General features: G+C 37.1%; 1 protein-coding gene across 1 annotated transcript; it reads right to left on the minus strand.

Moving 5' to 3' along the window:
* Nucleotides 1–21,584: 21,584 nt before the first annotated feature.
* Nucleotides 21,585–22,142, minus strand: RNASE9 (ribonuclease A family member 9 (inactive)). The gene has a single exon (XM_014844583.3). The coding sequence runs from the start codon at nt 22,140–22,142 to the stop codon at nt 21,585–21,587; it is 558 nt and encodes a 185-aa protein (XP_014700069.2).
* Nucleotides 22,143–24,381: the final 2,239 nt, after the last annotated feature.

Here is a 24,381-nt window from a genome sequence, read left to right on the forward strand (position 1 = left end):
TCTCTATATATCTAAGTCCATCTGATCTATGTTTCATTTAAGGCCACTGTTTCCTTGTTAATTTTCTGTCTGTCTAGGTGTTAAGGTCCCCTACTATTATTGTGTTGCTATCAATTTCTCCCTTTAGATCTGTTAATAGTTGCTTTATGTACTTTGGTGCTTCTGTGTTAGGTGTGTATATATTAATATGTGTTATGTCTTCTTGGTGGACTGTCCCTTTTATCATTATATAATGGCCATCTTTGTCTCTATCTTTTTTATCTTGAAGTCTGCCTCGTCTGATATAAGTATGGCTACACTCACTATTTTTGCTTACCACTTGCCTGGAGTATCATCTTCCATCTCTTCACTCGGAACCTATGCTTGTCTTTAAAGCTGAGATGCATTTCCTGGAAGCAGCATATTGTTGGGCCTTGTTTTTCAATCCATCCAGCCACTCTGTGTCTTTTGATTGGTGAATTCAATCTATTTACTTTTAGAGTGATTACTGCCATATGAGGGTTTAATACTGCTATTTTTTCTCTTGTTTTCTGATTGTTCTATATTTCCACTGTTTCTTTTCCTTTATATTTCCTGTCTGCCATTTCAGTTTGGTGGCTTTCTATGATGGTTTTCTCAGTTTTCTCTCTATTTATGATTTATGACACTGCTCTGATTTTTTGTTTTGGGGTTTCCATGAGGTATGTATAAAAAATCTCATAGATGAGATAATCCATTTTCTTGTGTGTGTGTGTGAGGAATGTTGGCCCTCAGCTAACATCTGTTGCCAATCTTCTTCTTTTTGCTTGAGGAAGATTGTTGCTGAGCTAACATCTGTGCCAATATTCCTCTATTTTATGTGGGATGCCACCACAGAGTGGCTTGACAAGTGGTGCAAGGTCTACGCCTGGGATCTAAACCTGTAAACTCCAGGCCACTGAAGTAGAGCATGCAAGCTTAACCACTATGCCACTGGGCTGGCTCCACCCAAGATAGTCCATTTTCTGATTGCCTCTTATCTCTGTTGGCCTATGCAGGTTTCATCCCATTCCTCTTCCCCTTCTATGTTTTTGTTGTCAAATATTAGTCTCTTTTGTGTTGTGAATTTGTGACCAAATTAAAGTAGTTATAGTTATGTTTGATGCTTTCTTTCTCTTTCTGTTTTATTTTATGATTGTTTGCTAACCTATTCTCATATACAGCTACAATTTTCTGATTTTTGTCTGTCTATTTATCTCCTTGTTCAAAACTTGGTAAACCTTTGCCTTTTTGTCTGGTAGGGGGGCTGCCTTTATCATTTCTTGTAAGGCATGTCTCGTGGTGATGAACTCCCTCAGCCTGTCTTTGTCTGGGAAAGCTTTCATTTCTCTGTCACATGTGAAGGATAATTTCACTAGATAGAGTATTATTGGTTGATAGTTTATCTTTCAGTATTTTGAATACATCATTCCACTCTCTCCTAGCTTGTAAGTTTTCTGCTGAGAAATCCTCTGAAAGCCTGATAAGGATTCCTTTGTAGGTTATTTTCTTTTCTCTTGCTGCCCTTAATATTTTTCCTTTTTCATTGACCTTTGGCAATTTTAAAATTATATGCCTTGGAGAAGATCTTTTTGCATTGAGGTAATTAGGAGTTCTTTTAGCTTCATATACTTGCATGTCCAATTCTTCCTCAGGTTGGGAAGCTCTTAGCTAATATTTCTTTAATAAGCTCCTGGCTCCTTTCTCCCTCTGGGATACCTATAATATATGGATCACTCAGGCATTCTGGTGTGCTGTGCAGGGAGTCCTTTGTTGGTCACTGGATGTCTGACTGGTCATAACTTTGAGGGGAGAGACAAAGGGAAAAACTCACTCTGCCATGATGCTGATGTCACTCTCTCATATTAAATCTTTTGGAGTTTATTTGAGCAAAAATCAATTCAAATTGAGAGGTAAACCAGACGTGGTTATGAGCTCTTCCCCAAAAGAAACTATGGGAAAGACTTTTATAGAGACAAGGTGGAAGCAAAGCAAGGAAAATATTTGATTGGCTGCAGCCTAAGTGTTTGCCTGATTTGGGAAAGCCTAATGGGCTGTTTATGATTGTTTGTCCTTAGGTTTTGATTTCTTTATCTTGAGTCATTTCACACTTAGATCTTGTTTTCCTTATATAGGCTACTAAGCCATTAAAGTCGCCTCAGTCTAATGGCCTCCTGGTTTAATTTAACACTCCTCATATAATAAGTCTTTCCTTTGATAAGTTGTTATTCTCTGTATTTGCCTGTAGATCTCTCCAATCTTAGGGGAAGCATTTGGCCTTGTGTCCTCACCTTTCTTACAGACCCTAGAACAGTTGTTGATTTTTCAGTCTGTTCAGCTTTTTACTTGTCATTAGAAAAAAATTGTACCAACAAGGCCCTTACATGCAGAAGGAATTCCTTGCAGCTGGAAACCGGAAGTTTACCATTATTCTACTTTGTCTCTATGAATTTGATTATTATAAGTATCTCATTTAAGTGGAATCATACAATATTTGTCTTTTTGTGTCTGGCTTATTCACTTAGCGTAACATCTCTTCAAGGTCCATCCCTGTTGTAGCATGTATCAGAACTTCATTGCTTTTTAAAGCCAAATATTATTCCACAGTATGTATATACCACAGTAAATATACCACAGTATGTATATACCAGATTTTGTTTATCCATTCATCCATAAATGGACATTAGGTTTTTTCCACCCTTTGGCTATGGTGAATAACAGCAATGAACATTGGTGTACAAAAATCTGTTCAAGTCTTTGCTTTCAATTTTTTTGCTGATGTACCCAGAAGTGGAATTGCCGGATCATATAGAAATTCTATGTTTAATTATTTGAGGAATACCATATTGTTTTCCACAACAGCTACACCATTTTATACTCCCTCCAGTAATTCACAAATTTTCCAATTTCTCCACATTTGTTGTTTTCTGAATTTTTTGATAATAGCCATCCTAATGGATGTGAAGCAGTAGTTCATTTGGTATTGATTTGCATTTCCCTAAGCATTAGTGATGTTAAGCATATTTTCATGTGCTTATTGGCCATCTGTATGTCTTTTTTTGAGAAATATTTATTCAAGTATTTTGCCCATTTTTGAATTGGACTGTTTGTTTTGTTGGTGGTGGTGAGTTTCAGGAGTTTGTTATATATTCTGAAGATTAATCGCTTTTCAGATATGTGATACACAAATATTTTCTCTCATTCTATGTGTTGGCTTTACACTCTGTTGATATTGTCTTTTGATGCACAAAAGTTCTTAGTTTTGATGAAGCCCATTTTGCCTATTTTTTTGCTGTTATTATCCTTGTTTTTGGTGTCATATCCAAAAAGATCATTGCCAAATCCAACATCATGAACCATTTCTCATTTTCTTCTGAAAGTTTTATAGTTTTAGGCCTTACATTTAGGTCTTTGATCCATTTTGAGGTAATTTTTGTATATGGTGTTAAGTAAGCATCTAATTTCATTCTTTTGCATGTGGCTATTCAGTTTCGCCAAGCCGTTTGTTGAAAAGACTGTCTTTTGAATGGTCTTGGCATCACTGATGGAAATCATTTAACCATATATGTGAAGGTTTATTTCTGGGATTTCTATTCTATTCCATTGATCCATATGTCTGTTCTTGTGCCAGTACCACACTGTTTTGGTTATTATAGCTTTGCAGGAAATGTAAGATCTCCAACTTTGTTCTTTTTCAAGATCATTTTGGTTATTTGGGGTCCCTTTATGATACATATGAACTTTGTGATAGATTTTCTTATTTCTGCAAAAAATATCATGGGCATTTTGATAGGGATTGCATTGAATCTGTAGATTGCTGTGGGTAATATTAACATCTTAATATTATTAAACCCTCCAATCTATATACATGGGATGTCTTTCCATTACTTATTTTTTAATTGATAAGACCTCTGAGGTTCAGAGAGACATTCTAATTTCCAGCAAGTGAGTGTTGCATCAGGATTGTAATTTCCTGACTCAAGAACTATGGGTTAACCCTTCGGAATCCATGCCATTATGAAGCTGGTTTTAATTTGATATGTCTTCATTGGCCTAAAGAGTGAAAAGACTGAGGGCTGGGACAGGGGTATGGGTGTAGGAAAGTTTGATAGGAAAGTAAGTTGATTTAAAAATCTACTTCATGCCAAAGATAAGATAAAATTGTATTTTGATATTTTAAACTAGTTTTCTCTCTTTCAGGGAAAAAAAATGCATTCTGTGCTCAGTGCCTCAGAGAAGGCAGACAGCAAAAAAAATCTCTTCTACTTTGTGTTCCAAAAGCTAAAAGGAATATTGGAGACTTTCTAGAGTAGAAAAAAGAGAAAAGTAACTTACAGGCAAAGAGCTTTAGATAGAAATATGAAAATTGAAGAATGTCAAAGCAGGAAATAGATACCCCTTGGGATGGAGGGATGAGTGAAGAGGAAAATTTAATACCTATTCTTCTCAAACTTTTCCAAAAACAGAAGAGGAGGAAACCCTTCCAAACTTATTTTACAAGGCAGCATTACCCTGCTACCAAAACCAGAGAAAAACACTAAAGCAAGGCAAATTACAGGCCAATATCCCTGATGAACATTGATGCAAAAGCCCTCAACAAAATATTATCAAACTGAATTCAACAATATACGAAAAGAATCATACACCAGGATCAAGAGATATTTATTCTAGGGAATGCAAGGATGGTTCAACATCAGCAAATCAATCAGTGTGATACACCACATTAATTGAAAGACAAAAATCATATGATATTCTCAATAGATGCATAAAAACTTTTGACAAAATTCAGCCCCCATTTGTGAAACTCTCAATAATCTGTATAAGAGGGAACATGGTTCAACATAATAAAGGCCGCATATGACAAAGCCACAGCTAACATCATAATCAACATTGAATAGCTGAAAGATTCACTATAAGATCAGGAACAAGACAAGGATGACCACCCTCACCATTTTTATTTAATACCTTTATTTAACTAAAAGTAATATTTTTATGTAACATGTAACTTTTACTTAACATATATTGAAAGTCCTAACCAGAGCAATTATGTAAGAAAAAGTTGAAATAAAAGGCACCCAAATTGGAAAGGAAGAAGCAAAATTGTCTCTATGTGCAGGTGACATGATACTATATATACTATATATAAAAAACCCTGAAGAATCCACCAAAAAACTATCAGAACTAATAAACAAATTTAGTAAAGTTGCAAGATATAAAATCCATATGCAAATCATTTGCATTTCAATACACTAACAAACCATCAGAAAGAGAAATTAAGAAAACAATCCAATTTACAATTGCATCAAAAAGAATAAAATAACTAGGAAAAAATTTAACCAAAGAGGTGAAAGATCTGTACTCTGTAACTATTAGACATTGATGAGAGAAATTGAAGACATAAATAAATGGAAAGATATTTCATGCTCATGGATTGGAAGAAATACTATTGTTAAAATGTCTTTACTACCCAAAACAATCTACAGATCAATGCCATCCCTATCAAAATTTTGCTGCCATTTTTCACAGAAATAGAACAAGCCTAAAATGTGTATGGAGCTGCAAAAGACCCTGAATCACAAAAACAATCTTGAAAGAGAGGAACAAAGCTGGAGGCATCACAATTCCTGATTTCAAACTATATTACTAATCTATTTTAATCAAAACAGTGTGGTGTTGACATAAAAACGGACACATAGATTAATGAAACAGAACACAGATCCCAGAAACAAACCCATATATATATATGGTCAATTAATTTATGACAAAGGAGACAAGAATACTCAATGGGCAAAAGATAGTGTCTTCAATAAATGGTCTTGGGAAAACTGGACATCCACATGCAAAAGAATGAAACTGGACCTGTATCTTACACCATACACAAAAACCAACTCAAAAGGGATTAAAGACTTGAATGTAAATCTGAAACTGTAAAACTCCTAGAAGAAAACATAAGACCAAGCTCCTTGACATTGGTCTTAAGAATGATTTTTTGGATTTGACACCAAAAGCAAAGGTAACAAATGAAAAATAAACAAGCATGACTACATCAAACTAAAAGGTTTCTACACAGCAAAAGAAACCATCAACAGAATGAAAAGGCAACCTACAGAATGGGAGAAAATATTTGCAAACCACATATCTAATAAGAGGTTAATATCTAAAATACATAAAGAGCTCAACCCAACAGCAAAAATAAAAAAAGAAAATCTTATTAAAAAATGAGCCAAGGAACTAGCCAACATTTTCCCAAAGAAGACATACAAATGACCAACAGATACAGAAAAAGTACTCAGCATCAACAATCATCAGAGAAATGCAAATCAAAACCACAATGAGATACCATCTCATTCCTGTTAGAATGTCTACTATCAGAAAGACAAGAGATACAAATACTGTTGAGCATGTGGAGAAAAGGGAACACGTGCACTGTTGGTAGGAATATAAATTGGTACAGCCACTAAGGAAACAGTTTGGATGTTCCTCAAGAAAATAAAAATGAAACTACTGTATGATCCAGCAATTCCATTTCTGGGAATATATCCAAAGAAAACAAAAACACTATTTTGAAGAGATGTCTGTACCCACATGTTCATGGCAGCTTTATTTACAATAGCCAAGACATGGAAACAACCTAAGTGTCAATTGATAGTGAATGCAGAAAATGTGGTGTATATATACACAATGAGAGATTCAACCATAAAAAAGAAGGAAATATTTCTTTTCGTAACAACAAGGATGGACCTTGAAGCCATTACGCTAAGTGAAATAAGACAGACAGAAAAAGACAAATATCTTATGATCTGATTTATATGTGGAATCTGAAAAAAAAAAACCAAGCTCATAGATACAGAGAACAGATTGATGGTTGCCAGAGGTGGGGGTTAGGTGAAATGGGTGAAGGTAGTCAAAAGGTACAAACCTCCAGTTATGAAATAAATAAGTTCTAATGATGTAATGTACAGCATGGTGACCATAGTTAATAATACTGTGTTGCATATTTGAAAGTTGCTAAGAGAGTAGACCTTAAGAGTTCTCATCACAAGAAAAAAAATTTTTGTAACCATATATGGTGATGGATCTTAATTAGACTTATTGTGATGGTCATTTCACAATATATACAAATATCAAATCATTATGTTTTACACCTAAAACTAATACAATGTTGTATGTCAATTATACCTCAGTTTAAAAAATCAAAAAAGAAAGTGTGAAATTAGAAATGTATAAAAAAGACTGATCATATCATGCTTTCATGAGGATGTGAGGGAACTGAATCTCTGATACACTGCTGGTTGGAATGTAAAATGGCACTAGGAACTTTGGAAAATATCTAGAAGTTTCTCAAAAATGTAAACAACTTACATCTACCATATGATCCAACCATTCCCTTCCTAGGCATTTTCTCAAGAGAAAAGGAAATGTGTGTCCATTTAGAAACTGGTACATGAATGTTCATAGTAGATTTATTTGTAATCACCAAAAACTAGAAACAATACAAATTTCCATCAAAGGAAATGGACAAATTGTTATATATTCATACAATGGAATACTACTCAGATAAAATGGAATAAACTGTTGATACACACAACAAAATAGATAAATCACAAAATAATTGAGTTAAAGACACCAGACAGAAGATAGCTCATAGCATAGATTCCTTTCTGTAAAACTCTTAAAAAAATACAAACATATTCTTTCAGCAAGCCCTCATCGTTTTTGGAATACTCCCCTGTTTTCTGGCACCACAAGAGGCTACAGACTCAACTCACATTCATCTCACATTTTCCTTGCCCCAATTCTGATATCAACTACTTCTCCACAGACCCCTGGTTTCTTTTCTTAGAGGATGGCATTTAGAAACCAAGACTTGTGTGCTAGATGTCCTTATTGTTATTGAGGCATCATGACTTTTAGGTTCTCTCAGAGGATAAAAGCACATTCTCAACCAGATATACCAGAAAGGCTTGGGAATAATTATAATATTGCTAATTTCCTTACACTTTTGCTATACCATATGTTGCTACAATATTTGAATCTTGTGATATGATATAAATAAATGTTTAAAAATTGTATCTTCTGCATATGTAGTTATTTTATTGGTGGAAAATGCCTACTATGTATTATACTTAGAAAAATAAGCCCTCCCTGTCAAAATGATAATCCATTGAGGTTATTTTCTGTTAGAAAAAGTCTGACAATTTCTCCATTGGATTCATGAGAAGCCCAGGATGGCTAGGCCATGAGGCTTACTGCTATATGCAAGTAGGTAGAGTTGACAAAGACAAATAAAAGAAAGGCCTGTCCCATTTTCAGCCAAGAGCAGAGGGATGGTGGATATGAAAGAAGAGAGGGAATAAGAAAGCAAAGCCATCAGTCACATATTTCTCCATTTCTTCTGGTGAGGCTTAGGCTAGGAGATTAGATAAACTGAGGATGAGGTTGAAGACAGAGTTCCTAGGTTACACTCTCATCAGAGTAACCAATGTGATGCAGCCTGGACAGTCAGAGAGAACCCTGAGTCTTCCTGAGATGTATCCAGTCTCCATTTAGCCTAGATCATGAGTTGAGAGCAGGACCCCACCACAAGCTAACTCTGCAGCCAAGTTTGAGAGTAGACTGCCATATGCGGAGACCACTCATGAATCTGCAGCTAGTGGGAGCCATGGTGAAACTGAGTGAGTGGGGAATATTACTGGGCCTGAATCAAGCCGAGAAAGAACAGGTTACATGTTCTATCAGCCACACTGGGCAAGTTGCACCAGGTGGACAGAGGCTGCACTCTCCAGACCAAGGAAAGGAAGGAAAAGAATGCCAGAGGGCCCTGACTCTCTCCTGTCACCATCTAGGAATGTAAAACCCCCTCTCCCTATATATTTTCTTTCCATACAGAGAAGGAAGTAGGGGGAGGAGGGAGAAGTATTTGAGAGTTTGAACATACTGATCTCAAGGAAAGACTATTTACTAAGAGGCTGTTTAAATTATTGAACGAGTCTAAGTCAGAATTGTACCAGATATTTAGTTAATTTGTTTATCAGCTTCCCTGTGAGTCGTGTCTCATGATAATGGTGGATTAGTTATCAACAAAATAAAGACTTTGCCTTCTTTTCTACACATTTGAGTTGTAGCATAAATTTTTAGATTGTTCTGTGTGATTATTATTGCACTTAGGTTAGAGATATAACAAAAATATCCCTGGAAGAGGCTGGCTAGAATTACCTTGGTAAGATCACTGCAGCTGAGCATCTGTTCTCAGCTTTGCTCTATAGATGCTTAATTTTATTAATACTCCCAGAATTAAGCAAATTCAGATTTGTTTCTATTTGTCATGCATATATTAACTTATAATGACACTATATGAATTTATAATGAGAACTAGAACTGCCAAAAAGACTAATTCTCATCCGTTGGTCATTGTCCCCTGTAATCTTTCAATAGGTTAGGGTTAGAGTTAGTTAGATGTAAGATGTTAATGGCTTTTTCATCCATCTGTGATAGCCTGATGCATATATCTCTGGCAAAGGAAATTTCCTACCTTGGATATAATATTTTCTTGCTAGTTTGATTCAATCTTTAGGCTTCAGGCAAGACACTTGTCAGTGATCCTGAACTCTGGCTGAACCTTAGAATTGCCTGTGGAGCTTATTAAAAATGCAGATGGCTAGGCCTCATCTACACCTAGTAAACCAAATCTCCAGGAGCTTCAGCAATTTTGTTAAAGTTTTACAAGATATTCTGGTTCATTAGTGAGAGTTGAGAACTTCTGAACTCATCCTTTGCAGTTGAGTTTCTAAGCTAAAATTGTTGATGATGGATTCTGTACTTCTGTTCCAGGTTGACTAAAATAAAATTCTGCACAAGGAGTCAACACTCTCTTCCTCAGTAATAATCCTACATAGAGATGCTCATACCAGAAGACAAATGAGTAGTAAATATATTTCCAGAATTGTTATAAAGGTCTGGAGTTGGTCAAGGCAGATATTTAAAGACTGAGTAATAGCTACAAGAATGATGGCCAATTACATTGAGAAAAACATTTTCTTAGGTCAGATCAGATGTTTGACAGACCAATAATTGTTTCCTAGGATACATTTTCTTATTCTTCCTTGTAATACTAGACTACATTATCCAGATTCCTTGCCTTAAATGGGTCCTGGTCACTGCATTCTGGCCAATGTGATGTGAGCTAAAGAAATGTGAGCAAATTCCCACCATATTCTCTTCAGAGAAAGCTTGCTTCCCTTTACCTTTTTCTATTCTCTTACAGTGGAATACAGACCCATGGTGAGTTGGCTGCAGCCAACTAGACAAAGGCAACATCTTAGAACTGGGAAATGGTAGAGTGGCAATATGGAAGGAACCCTAGCCTGTCAATGGTCACATGGGGCACAGCCACCATACCACCCTGGACAAATTGCCTCCCCCTGGATGGTTACATAAGGGAAAAAGAAACTTTTATTTGTTTGAGGTACCATATTTTAGGAATCTTTGTTGTGTTGGATTCATCTGTACCTTAATTACAACAGAAGGCTATAGGACCAGTAGTCTCAGATCTTCACCTACTTGTTGAATTCCTTTCACTATAAGCTTCTCCAAAATTCTAGGGTCAGAATTTCAACAAATGAGACACTAACAGACTTCTGATGTCCATTTGTCTAAAATGCAACCTAATATCTTTAAGTTGGAGTTGATTAGGTGACTGTATCTCTCATTGAGTTTTCAAAACTCAATGATTAAGAAGGGAATGTGTGCCATTGGATCTGAGGCCTAGGTCTGTCTCCTTCTGCCATGTCTAGAGATACTCCTTCAGACACTCACATAAAGGCATAGAAAGCAGGAAGGCACAGATATTGGATAACATTCACTGATGACTTAGTTCCCATGTACTAACAGTGCCCCTTAAAATTGCCCTTTACTGAGAGTGACGTCAACAACATGGCGGAGTGAGCAGTTTTCTATGTCTCTCCCCCTTCAAACTACAATATGACATTCATAGATCAACAAAGGATATCCACACAGCACCTCAGGATACCTGAGAGACCCGTGCTGCTATACATCACAAGGTGGATTGACTACCCCCAGTGAGGAGGTGGAGATAGGTGAAAACTCTCCAACACCCAGACAACCTTGTACCCGTAAGTGAGTATCTCCTGGCTGACATGCTCATAACGCTGCCACAGCACTGAGGGTGGGCATGTGCCTTGGTGGCATGACTATGGAAACAGTTGACTACAGCCTTCAGCCCCCCATGATTGCTCCTTAGTCCAGTGGGAAAATCCATGGTCCCACAGTGGCCATGGGGAAAGTCTCTGGTCAGCATTAGCAGGGAGTCTGCACCCAGCAAACACAAAGGCTGGGAGGCCCTGGGGCAGAAGGAGTTCATCCAGCTGAGCAACCCACCAGCTGCATTAAACACACACAGCCCTGCTGCAGCTCTGAGGGGGCAAGGGAGACCCAGTGGAGTCACACGAATGGGCAGTGATAATCCCGAGCCCCAGTGTGACTGCTTCTTGGTCCAGGGGGAAAATCCATGGTCCAACAGTGGCTGCAGTGAAAGTCTTTGGTTGGCCCTAGTGGAGAGGCCCTGTCTACCAAACACAAAGGCTGGGAGGCCCTAGGGCAGAAGTGGCACAGTTGTGTGAACTAACCACTGGCTGCATTAGATACCCATACCTCTGCTGTGGCCAGGAGTGGACAAGTGAGATCCTGCAAGACCTGATGGTGGCAGACCTGAGAGTCTAGGTGAACCGCTCCTGGCTGCTGTGAAAGCCCATAACACCACAGCAGACCCTAAGAAAGGAGCGTGTCTAGGTGGTCTGTGAAAGCAGGCACCAGCAACCCAAAGCCCCCTTGTGATTGTCCCCACAGCTGACAGGAGATGCCACAGGGCCACTGTGATGCTGAGGAGGGGTCCAGGCTCAGTCAGGAACAACTGACAGGGATCCTAGTCAGTGCAGATTACACAGCTGCTGCCCCCTCCCAACCAGCAGAAGCAAGTGGGAGCAATAACAGAACTCTATCTCTATGTGGAGGAAGAAATACACATCATCAAGCAGTATGAAAAAATATATTAAATCTCCAGAACAGAAGAAGAATGACAAGTATCCAGAAAACAATCCCAAAGACACTGAAATCTATAACCTAAATGACAATGAATTCAAAATAGCTATCATTAAAAAACTCAATGAGTTAAAAGAGAATCCAGACAGACAACTCAAAGAGTTCAGGAGCTACATCACAAAAGAGCTTGATACTATAAAGAAAACAAATCAGAAATGTTGGAGATGAAAAACACAATGGAGGAGATTAAGAAAAATCTGGACACTCTGAATAGTAGGGCTGATAATATGGAGGACAGAATTAGCAATCTGGAGGATAGGAATATAGAAATGCTTCAGGAGGAGAGAAAACTAAGGCTAAAAAGAAATGAAGAAATTCTGCAAGAAACATCTGACTCAATTAGGAAATGTGACATACAGATTACAGGTATCCAAGAAGGAGAAGAGGAGAAGGGGGCAGAAGGCCTGTTCAAAGAAATAATGGCTGAGAACTACCCAAACCTGGGGAGAGAGCTGGAAATCCATGTGACAGAAGTTAATAGATCTCCAAACTTTATCAAAGACCAACCCCAAGGCATATAGTAATGAAGCTTGCAAAAGACAATGACAAATAGAAAATATTAAGGGCAGCAAGGCAGAAGAAAATAACCTACAAAGGAACCCCTATCAGGCTGTCAGCAGATTTCTCAGCAGATACCTTAGAGGCTAGGAGAGAGTGGAATGATATATTTAAAACACTGAAGGACAAAAATTTGCAGCCAAGAATACTCTGTGCAGAGAAAATATCCTTTAAATATTACGGAGAAATAAAAACTTTCCCAGATAAACAAAAGTTAAGGGAGTTCATTGCCACAAGACCACCCCCTACAAGAAATGCTCAGGAAGACCCTCATACCTGAAAAAAAAAAAAAAAAAGAAAGAAAAGGGTTACAAAACCCTAAGCAGAGGAGATAAGTAGAAAGACAAAATCAGAAAATTGCAGCTCTCCATCAGAACAGGTTAGCAAATGCTTAAGTATAAGATTAAAGACAATAGGAAGGGAAACACCAAGAATAAATATAATCTTGTCATTTTAACCACAAACCCACAACACAAGAAGAAAAAAGATCTGACAATATCAACCTAGAAAGGGAAGAGGAAGAGAATGGCACTGCTTAATCAAACGATATAATAGGCTATCAGAAAATGGACTATCTCATCTAAGAGATGTTTTATACAAACCACATGGAAACCACTAAACAAATAACAAGAATAGAGACACAAATTACAAATAAGAAGAAAGCCATTATAGAAAACTACCTACCTGAATTTGTAGTCCAAAATTCATGGGACAAGAAAAAAAGAAAATGCAGGAAAACCAGAAAATGAGTGATAAAATGGCAGTATTAGGCTCCCACATTTCAATAATCACTCTAAATGTAAATGGATTGAACTCTCCAATCAAAAGACACAGAGTGGCAGGATGGATTGAAGAACAAGACCCAGCAATATGCTGCCTCCAGGAAACACACCTCAGCCACAGAGACAAACACAGACTCAGAGTGAAGGGATGGAAGACAATACTCCAAGCTAATAGTGAACATAAGAAAATAGGTGTCACCATACTTATATTAGGCAAAGTAGACTTCAAGGCAAAACAGGTAAAGAGAGACAAAGAGCAGCAGTTTATAATGATAAAAGGGACACTCTACCAAGAAGACATAAAACTTATAAATATATATGCACCCAACACAGGAGCACCAAAGTATGTAAAGCAACTATTAACAAAACTAAAAGGAGATATCAACATCAGTGCAATAATAGTAGGGGACCTCAACACCCCACTAACACCAATGGATAGAGCATCTAGACAGAAAGTCAATAAGGAAATTGTAGAGTTAAATGAAAAATGAGACCAGAGGACTTAATAGATATATATAGAACACTACATCCAAAAACAGCAGGGTACACGTTCTTCTTAAGTGTGCATGGAACATTCTCAAGGATATACCATATGTTGGGAAACAAAGCAAGCCTCAAAAAATTCAAGAGGATTGAAATAATATCAAGCATCTTTTCGGATCATAATACTATGAAATTAGAAATCAACTACAAGAAAAAAACTGGGAAAGGGGCAAAAATGTAGAGATTAAACAACATGCTACTGAACACCCAGTGGATCACTGAAGATATTAAAGGAGAAATCAACTATTATCCGGAGACAAATAAAAATGAAAACACACCATACCAACTCATTTGGGAGGCAGCAGAAGTGGTCCTAAGAGGGAAATTCATCACAATACAGGGAAATTCATCACCTCAATTAAGAAGAAAAATCTCAGATAAGCAATCTCAAACGACACCTAACAGAATTAGAAAAAGAACAAAAAAAGCCCAAAGTCAGTAGAAGGAGGGAAATAATAAAAATTAGAGCAGAAATAAATGAAGTTGAAACAAAAAAGACAGTAGAAAGGATCAATGAAACAAGGAGCTGATTCTTTGAGAAAATAAACAAAATTGATAAACCCTCAACCAGGCTCACTAAGAAAAAAAATAGAGAAGAGTGAAATAAACAAAATTAGAAATGAAAGAGGAGAAATCACAACGGATACCACATAAATGCAAAAGATTATAAGAGAATAGTATGAAAAGCTAAATGCCAACAAATTGGACAATCTAGAAGAAATGGATAACTTCTTAGACTCTTACTACCTCCCCAAACTGAATCAGGAAGAAATAGAAAATCTGAATAGATCAATAACAAGTAAAGAAATTGAAACAGTGACCAAAAACCTCCCCCAAAATAAAAGTCCAGGACAAGATGGCTTCTCTGGAGAATTCTACCAAACATTCAAAGATTTAATACCTATCCTTCTAAAACTATCCCAGAAAATCAAGGGAGATGGAGCACTTCCTAACACATTCTATGAAGCCAACATCACCCTGATCCCAAAAGCAGACAAGGGCAAGACAGAGAAGGAAAACTACAGGCCAATATCACTGATGAACATAGATGCAAAAATTATCAACAAAATTTTGGCAAACTGAATATAGCAATACATTAAAAAGATCATACACCATGATCAAGTGGGATTTATACCAGGGACACAGGGATGGTTCAACATCCGCAAGTCAATCAATGTGATATACCACATTAAGAAAATGAGAAATAAAAACCACATGATCATCTCAATAGATGCGGAGAAAGCATTTGACAAGCTCCAACAGCCATTTATGATAAAAAATCTCAATAAAATGGGCATAGAAGGAAAGTACCTCAACATAATAAAGGCCATATATGACAAACACACGCCAACATCATACTCAATAGGCAAAAACTGAAAGCCATCCCTCTGAGAACAGGAACAAGACAAGGGTGTCCACTCTCACCACTCTTATTCAACATAGTACTGGAGGTTTTGGCCAGAGCAATTAGGCAGGAAAAAAAAATAAAAGGAATCCAAATAGGCAAAGAAGAAGGGAAACTCTTGCTGTTTGCAGATGACATGTTCTTATATACAGAAAACCCCAAAGAATCCATTGGAAAACTATTAGAAATAATCAACAACTATAGCAAAGTTTCAAGGTATAAAAACAACTTTCATAAATCAGTAGCATTTCTATACTCTAATAATGAACTAACAGAAAGAGAACTCAAGAACACAATCCCATTCACAATTGCAACAAAAACAATAAAATACCTTGGGGTAAATTTAACCAAGGAAGTTAAAGACCTATACAATGAAAACTACAAGACTTTCCTGAAAGAAATTGATGGTGACATAAAGAGATAGAAAGACATTCCATGCACATGGATTGGAAGAATAAACACAGTTAAAATGTCCATACTACCTAAAGCAATCTACAGATTCAACACAATCCCAATCAGAATCCCAATGGCGTTCTTTACAGAAAAAGAACAAAGAATCCTAAAATTCATATAGGGCAAAAAAAGACCCCAAATTGCTAAAGCAATCCTGAGAAAAAAGAACAAAGCTGGAGGCATCACAATCCCTGACTTCAAAACATACTACAAAGCTACAGTAATCAAAACAACATGATACTAGTACAAAAACAGGCACAGAGATCAATGGAACAGAACTGAAAGCCCAGAAATAAAACCCCACATCTATGGACAGCTAATCTTCAACAAAGGAGGTGAGAACACACAATGGAGAAACAAAAGTCTCTTTAACAAATAGTGTTGGGAAAACTGGACAGCCACATGTAAAAGAATGAAAATAGACCAATCTTTTACACCATTAACCAAAGTAAACTCAAAATGTATCAAATACCTAAAGGTAAGACCTGAAGCCATAAGGCTTCTAGAAGAAAATATAGCCAGTACACTCTGTGGCATCAGTCTTAAAAGGATCTTTTCGGACACCATGTCTTCTCAGACAACGGAAACAGTAGAAAGAATAAACAAATGGGATTTCATCAGGCTAAAGAACTTCTTCAAGGCAAGCGAAAACAGGATTGAAACAAAAAAACAACCCACCAATTGGGAAAAAATATTTGCAAATCATTTATCTGACAAAAGGTTAATCTCCATACTATATAAAGAACTCACACAACTCAACAACAAAAAATCAAACAACCTCATCAAAAAATGGCCAAGGGACATGAACAGACATTTCTCCAAAGAAGATATAGAGATGGCCAATAGGCACATGAAAAGATGCTCATCATCACTGATCATCAGGGAAATACAAATCAAAACTACATTAAGATATCACCTTACACTTGTTAGAATGGCCAAAATAGCCAAAACAAAAAGTAGCAAATGTTGGAGAGGTTGTGGAGAAAAAGGAACTCTCATACATTGCTGGTAGGAATGTAAACTGGTGCGGCCATTGTGGAAAACAGTATGGAGATTTCTCAAAAACTTAAAAATAGAAATACCATATGATACAGCTATCCCACTACTGGGTATCTATCCAAAGAACTTGAAATCAGCAATTCCAAAAGTCCCACGCAACCCTGTGTTCATTGCAGCATTATTTACAATAGCCAAGATGTGGAAGCAACCTAAGAGCCCATAAACTGCTGATTGGATAAAGAAGATATGATATAGATATATAGATATATACACAATGGAATACTACTCAGCCATAAAAAAGGATAAAACCATCCCATTCACAACAACATGGATGGACCTGGAGGATATTATGTTAAGTGAAATAAGCCAGATAGAGAAGGACAATCTCTGTATGACTCCACTCATATGTGGAAATTAAACATGTGGACAAAGAGAACAGATTACTGGTTACCAGGGGAAAGGAGGGGTGGGGGTGGGCACAAAGGGTGAATTGGTGCACCTACAACATAACTGACAAGCAATAATGTACAATTGAAATTTCACAAGGTTGCAAACTATCATAATCTCAATAAAAAGTTGAAAAAAATTTTTAATAAATATCTGTTGGCTTAATGAACAAATAAACAATGAATTGTTTAAAAAACTGCCCTTTACTGACATAACTCTTATTCCTAGTATAGAGGCCTCTTCATGTCCAGTCCTTATTTTCCTCTTCTCTCTCTACTCCCAGCTGGAGAAAAACACCTCTTTCTCTTACTCTTGTTTTCTCCTTGAAATTCTTCCCTTTCTTATTCTTAATGTCCACTCCCTCCCTGGAAGTGCTCTCTCTATTTTGATATTTGCTTCACAAGCTTCTAGTCCAATATCCATAACAGATTTTGCTTCATGAAATCCCAAAAGTCTGCTGCTGTTTTCTCTGCTCAGGCAGTACTACTAGAGCATATGTTGAAGTGGTAAATTGCTTGTCCTTACTTATAATCAATATATTTTAATAAGAGAAGGAAGATAATCTTCAACAATTGAATAATGTCAAATACAGACATTTTGAAATAAGGGTTAAGTAAAGAAATTTCTATATGTACTTATTATCATTGTATATAGTAATATCATCATTGTATATAATATGAATGTCCCTGTTCTCTTGAAGTTTATATTTTAGTGGTTGGAAAACATAGTCTCAGAATCCAGTCTTGTGGAAAAAGTGTTCCTAAATTCAAAATCTCATTTGTATAAAGCCTATCTTACTTCTTGTTTTGATAAGACTAGAGTCATTCTCTAGAGGCTCTAAATTACTGGAGGTGTCTCCTTTGATCTCTTAAGAAGAACATGATATTGTTTACTAACTTTTATAATTTTTTGACCATGAAATCTAGGGCAGAATATTTATCTCATACTCAATGCAAGTTATAGAATGCATCAAATCCAAAGAGTAAGGGATGAGTCATTTCTGTCTTACGTTTCTAAAAATGTGACAGTTCATAGATGTCAATATCCTTCTGCCTCAGACATGTGAAAGAGATCCATATTAGGGAGAGAACAAAAGAAAGATTTTGATAAAATGTGTGATCTCATTGCTGATCCTAAGTTGTATCTGATCAGGACAAGTGACCAAGCCTTTCTCTGGGCAAACTGTAGACAGAGAATATGACTCCTTTACTTGTGACACAGGGTTATGGTGACCAACAATGAAAGAGTACATGAAAATGCTTTGAAATCTTTATATGTAATATGGAGAAAATATAGGGGAAGTGTTATGTTTGCTCTGTATATAATGTTAGAAAAAAACTTCTTGCAGACTCTGAGTTAATCACAAATATTAATTCAATTTTTCACCAAAAATATGCAGGAACAAATGAATAAGGTTTAACTTGGCTCGTCAATTTTCTTCAACAAGGAACAGCACAGGGATAGTTACAAGCTTTGGTTCCATACTTTCCCTAGTGTTATTTGAGAATATTGTGCTAGAATAGAAGGGATAGGAGCAACCATGCTCTCTGCTTATTGGACTATACTCTTCTGCTCTTTACTTATTCAAAAACATCATGTACATCATAAATTTTCAAAGGAAAATACCGATTGGATTTATTTTGGTTAGGAAACAAATGCTGTGTCTATTTTTTTTTCTTATGCTTGCAAATGCTGTTGCCTACATTCTTTCACTGAATAACTGAAATTTAAAATTAATGTTACGTCATCAACTCACACTCATTAGGATGGCTATTAAAAATAAAAAACCCAGAAACTAACAAGCGTTGGTGAGGATTAGAAAATCTGGAACACTAGTGCACTGCTGGTGAGAATGTAAAATGGTATAGCTGCCATAGAAAAGAGTGTGGTGGTTCCTCAAAAAATTAAAAATAGCATTGTCATATGACCCAGTGATTTCACTTCTGGGTATGTACCCAAAAGAAGTAAAAGCAAGGACTCAAACAGATATTTGTACATCCATATTCATAGCAGCATTATTCAAAATAGCCAAATGGTAGAGGCAACCCAAGTGTCCACTGATGGATGAATGGATAAACAACATGTACTATATACATTAAATGGAATATTATTCAGCCTTAAAGAGGAATGAAATTCTGAATCATGTTAACATGTGGATGAAACTTGAAGACATTATGCTAAGTGAAATAAGCCAGTCAGTCACAAAAGGACAAATGCCGTATGGTTCCACTTATGTTAGGCGCCTAGAGTAGTAAAATTCATAGAGACAGAAAGTAGAATGGTGGTTGCCAGGGGCTGAGGGGTGGGGTGAATGGGGAGTTATCATTTAATGGGCACAGAGTTTCATTTTGCAAGATGAAAAATTTCTAGAGATGGTTGTTGGTGATGATTACACAACAATGTGAATACACAGTGTCACTGAACTATATGCTTAAAAATGGTAGATTTTGTACTATGTATATTTTACCACAATTTTAAACAATTAATGTTGCATGATCTCAAAGGATTCTAACATAAAGAATAAATTGTGATGTGAGTAAGGTTATGGACAATATCCATCTTATTACTTTGGTATTATTGAAGAGGGAGTACTAATGGAGATTGGACAACAATCTTTTGAAATCTTACAATAGGTGGAGCTGAATATTACAGTTTTGACTTATCTTAGGGAATCCAGTGGGTAGAGGTGAGGCTCTGGATTTCTTATGCAATATTAGATAAGAGGAACACTCTGTAAATGATCGTTGTTCTGTTTCCATGACTCTAATTCTAGAATGTGTATGGATTAGATCATGTATCTGAAGATAAGGATACATTATGATTATTTCATGCTTTAGTTATTGTACTATACCATACTCTCATAAGTATATTGTGTGTTGTATAGCCCCAAGATAGATGAGATGAACATGGTCCAGATGAAATGATTCATGGCTTATACCCAGTCTAGCCTATGTGCAGAACTTCTTCAACTGATGTATAGAAGGTTAGCTTTTAGAGGTTTTCATGAAAATTACCAAAAAATTGCTGGGATCCTCATTCACTCAGACATTAAAATTAAAATTTATGAGTTTCTGAGTAAAGAGTGGTGTCTAGAGGCTTGATTTCTGGTCTCTTTTTCTTAGTCACTGAAATGGAGTCTGGCAGCCTTTGGCCCTCGTCCCTTATTTACATCAACTGATTGATAAATTAGGACCTTAGCTCTGAGTCTGAAGACATGGATAGCGAATGGGGAGGAGATGAGCAGATTGGATTGCAGTGAAATGCACAAGCGTAATAGACACTCTCCCTACCAGCCCCCATCACTCTTTATCCCTTTCTCAGTAAGTTATAGGGAATAGTGATAAAAAGATACTAAGAAGTTTCATGAACAAAAGGAGAGAAATTGTTACTTAAACTGGACAGATAGATTTCTTTTGTCGTACTGATTCTCCAGCCTTTTCTGGACGTGGAATATTCTCAGAGGAAGCCACATCTACTGGAAAGTGAGGAAAGGAGTTGTGAATAAGTGTGACTCTGCCAGAAACTGAGGAATTGTTTGCAGTTTTGTGAACAGTGATGCCTAAGCTAAAGCAAAGATGTGGGAATCCATGGAAGTAGCCGTTGGATGATTGAAAAGTAGTTTGGAGAGTTTGCTATCCTGAATATTTAGATATTTTTCCTGAGCTGTTTCCTCTTAGAATCTACACCTTCATGTTCCCATGAGTATTGTGTTGTGTGGAAAGAACAGAATAAGTGTAGTATCTGCAAATACAGCACTGGAAAGACGAATCGCACAATTTCTCCAGGAGCTTCAGGTTCTTTCTGTTTCAAATTGTGTCACAGAGAAAGATAATTCCAAACCCAGAAACCCCACATAACCATACCAGAGACACTTCACTAGGTCAGTGCCCTTTATTATTTCTACCGAACTAGAGATTCCTATGAATACAACTTTACATCACAATTCAAGCAACCATATTCTGTTCCTTTTGCTGCTGGTCATCATTTCACTACTGGCATTCATTCTCATAAGACATCCAAAATGTGCTAAATTACATGACCTGTTTGAAACCACATCTCAGAGCACTATCTGTGAACCTAGCCCACGCTGCCTTTGCCTGGTGTTAGGGGAAGAAGGGAGGGAAGCAGATGATTAAAATGAATGGTACGAAAATTAGCATTCTCAATTTTGACCTATAGGGATCAATATGGAAAGGGTCGTATCCTCCTATTCTAACCTCTTAGAGAATACTTTTCTAGAATAATGGGGGGAAGATAGCTTCCTGGTGAATAATGCCTTTCTGCTAGCTATATAATTCCTGAAGATCATCTACATGATCAGGGATAATTTCTTGGATATCATTTTGCCATCGACACGTGATAAGGGCAAATCCACGCTTGTAAAAAGATTCATAGATACAGTCTACTATCATGGTTCCTGATGTTAAACTACAATACACTCCTTCTATTAGTTTCTTGCTCCTATGACATTTCTTAACTCCGTTCTTACATGGTACAAACAGGTGGCGACATATCTTTTGCACCTCCTCATATGTAGCTTGGAGGAAGAAATGTTCTTTCTTACAATATAACCTGTTGTGAACATTTTTCATCCTAACTTCATCATTGCAGTAATGTGGATCAAATAATGGTCTGTCAGGATCAGCAAGGACCTGATTTTGGAAAGTTTTTTTGGTAGGTGCTTTGGTAGGCCCTGTACTGTATAATTCCTCCAAATAATCTTCAAATTCTTCTGAGTCAACATCTGATAAATCAGAATATTTAAAAAGCTTTTCAAACTGCAGTGGCTGCAGCATCAGGAGCAGCAGAGGCAGGAACTGCGTGGTGATCAGAATCCACATATTTTCCTGTGGGGAATACAAGAGATAACGATATAGGTTCTACTGTGATACTGTACCTGCTTCTATTCCTATGCAGGGTCCATTTTTACCACCTATTCTTGTTCTGAGGTCTAAGACTTTGGATCATTTTAAAATTGACAACTCAGAATCTGTTTAATTACCTCTGAAATATTGACTAGAAAGTGACCTTATTGGGCCCATAGTCAGTCTAGAAGGCTATAGATAAGAGAAGGAAAAGTGAAGGAGGGAAGGAGAAAGAGGGAGAAAGATAAGAGAAGGAAACAAGGAAGGAATATGAAGAGAGCAAGGGAGAGATGAAGGATGAGAGGAAAGGAGAAAGGAGGTCAAGACAGCAGTGGGGAGAGACAGGCAAGAGGAGGCTCCTGTGCTCTCTCTATCCGGAACAAATGCATCTGTTGCCTTCTTAGGAGTTAAGAACTTCACTACAAAGAGCCGTAAGTGATCCACCCTCCCCTCATTAACATCCTGCTGTTATCAGAAAAATTTTGCATCTTGTGACTTTCTCCTCTTTCTCACATCTGACCACAGATGCTCTTGGAGAAGGGATCAAGCAAGGTACTTAGGGTCAAATGAACATCATATGCTGAGCTTCTTCATGTGTATGCTTTCACCACTACCCATTGCTGGGTCCATTTTGCAGCCTCCTGTACCTCCTCTTACTACTCAGAACAGCTCTTCCACTAAAGGGTATCACTCACCTTGTTTTTTTTTCATTCTTTTTTTCTCTTAGACCTCATGGTTTTTGCTGTAATCAGGTTTTCACCTCCCTTCCTGTGTGACTATCTGCAGTTACGGTAACCTCATCATCAGAGATTCCATAGTCATTACATCACTTCCCTCTCTTTGTGTCTCCACGTCTATTCACCCCATAGTAAGCTGCACTATTTCCCTAATGCTTTAAATCTGTATGAGCAAGTGTCTTTGTTACACAAATGCATAAAACTTGGTAGATGACTTACTTTTTAAAAAATTGTATTACTTTAGAAAGAAATGAAAATATTTAATTTGGTATATATTGATGGACACTATTATTCTTCATGGTAATTATGTTAAATGATTTTTTAAAAAATTTCCTTACAAGGGCATGAGCAGTAGTAACATATGTCCAAGAGACACGCCCAATTGCTAGACATCAGGGTACAATCTACTCTTTAGTGGAAAGTGTCATCTTTCATAGAAGACTCTTGAGCCTATTTATCATTTTTCATTCCTATTTCAAATCTGACTGTTAATCATTAATTCTCCAAGGATCCTTTTTTCCCTCAGAGAAGGGCAAATACCCTAGGTATACTGGAGAGCAGGCTTCCAACCCTACCTTTGCTCATGGCTTCCTTACCTTATTCAGTCCTACTGTTGTCTATGCTTCAGAGAATGGATCTTTCAAGGGCTGGGCTGGAGAGATCCTGGTACCAGGGATGTTGACCTTCCCTAAGAATACAGGAGCTTGGAGGAGAAAGGGAGAAGAACAAGTTTGAGCAGTGAGATAAATACTTTCTTGGGCTCACCCTACAATAAAAATAATAAACAATAATGGCTAACATAATGAGCAACTATGTGCCAAGAACTATACATACCTTGTCATCATCATCATCCAAACAACCTTATGATAAAGATATTATTTTTAATATCGTTTTTGTTTTTATTATAATTAGCATCTCTTTGTGAAGGGAGGTTGCTTAAAATCTTTCGTTAGTTCTGGCAGAATCCTGGTTTAAGCCCAGATCACAAATCTGTCTGATTTCCACATCTCTGTTTTTAACTGCTATTCCATGGCCTCCATCACTGTAGTTTCCTTTCCTTAGGGTAGACTGTACCTCCCTCTAGGCTGTGTTTGTAATTCTATGAGAAGAGACTAACAGAGACAGAGAGACCACCAAGGTGGCCAGTACTAGAATTGTCTTCGAACTACTAGAGTGTCGTGATAAGCTGGTCTACATTCCATAAAACCTTTTGCAAAAAGTGGTTTCGTGGTTTTCTTACTCCACTGTGTTCTTGATATAAGAGTAGTCCTCTCATAAGGCAACCTGAGTGATTCTCTAATCCTGGTAACCCGGAGATTCAGACCCACATGGAGATAGAGATGGTGAGCCTCTGATTCCAGGTTGGATCCAAGTTTGTACACATGTGAGCAGAAAATCTCATGGAATGGCAGAGTTAAAGAAAGGTAGTTGTTGGGGGCACTTATCAGAAAGAAGAGAATAGGAAAATTGAAGATAGG

Source organism: Equus asinus, chromosome 2, assembly GCF_041296235.1.
Source record: "Equus asinus isolate D_3611 breed Donkey chromosome 2, EquAss-T2T_v2, whole genome shotgun sequence".
Classification (NCBI taxonomy): Eukaryota; Metazoa; Chordata; class Mammalia; order Perissodactyla; family Equidae; genus Equus; species Equus asinus.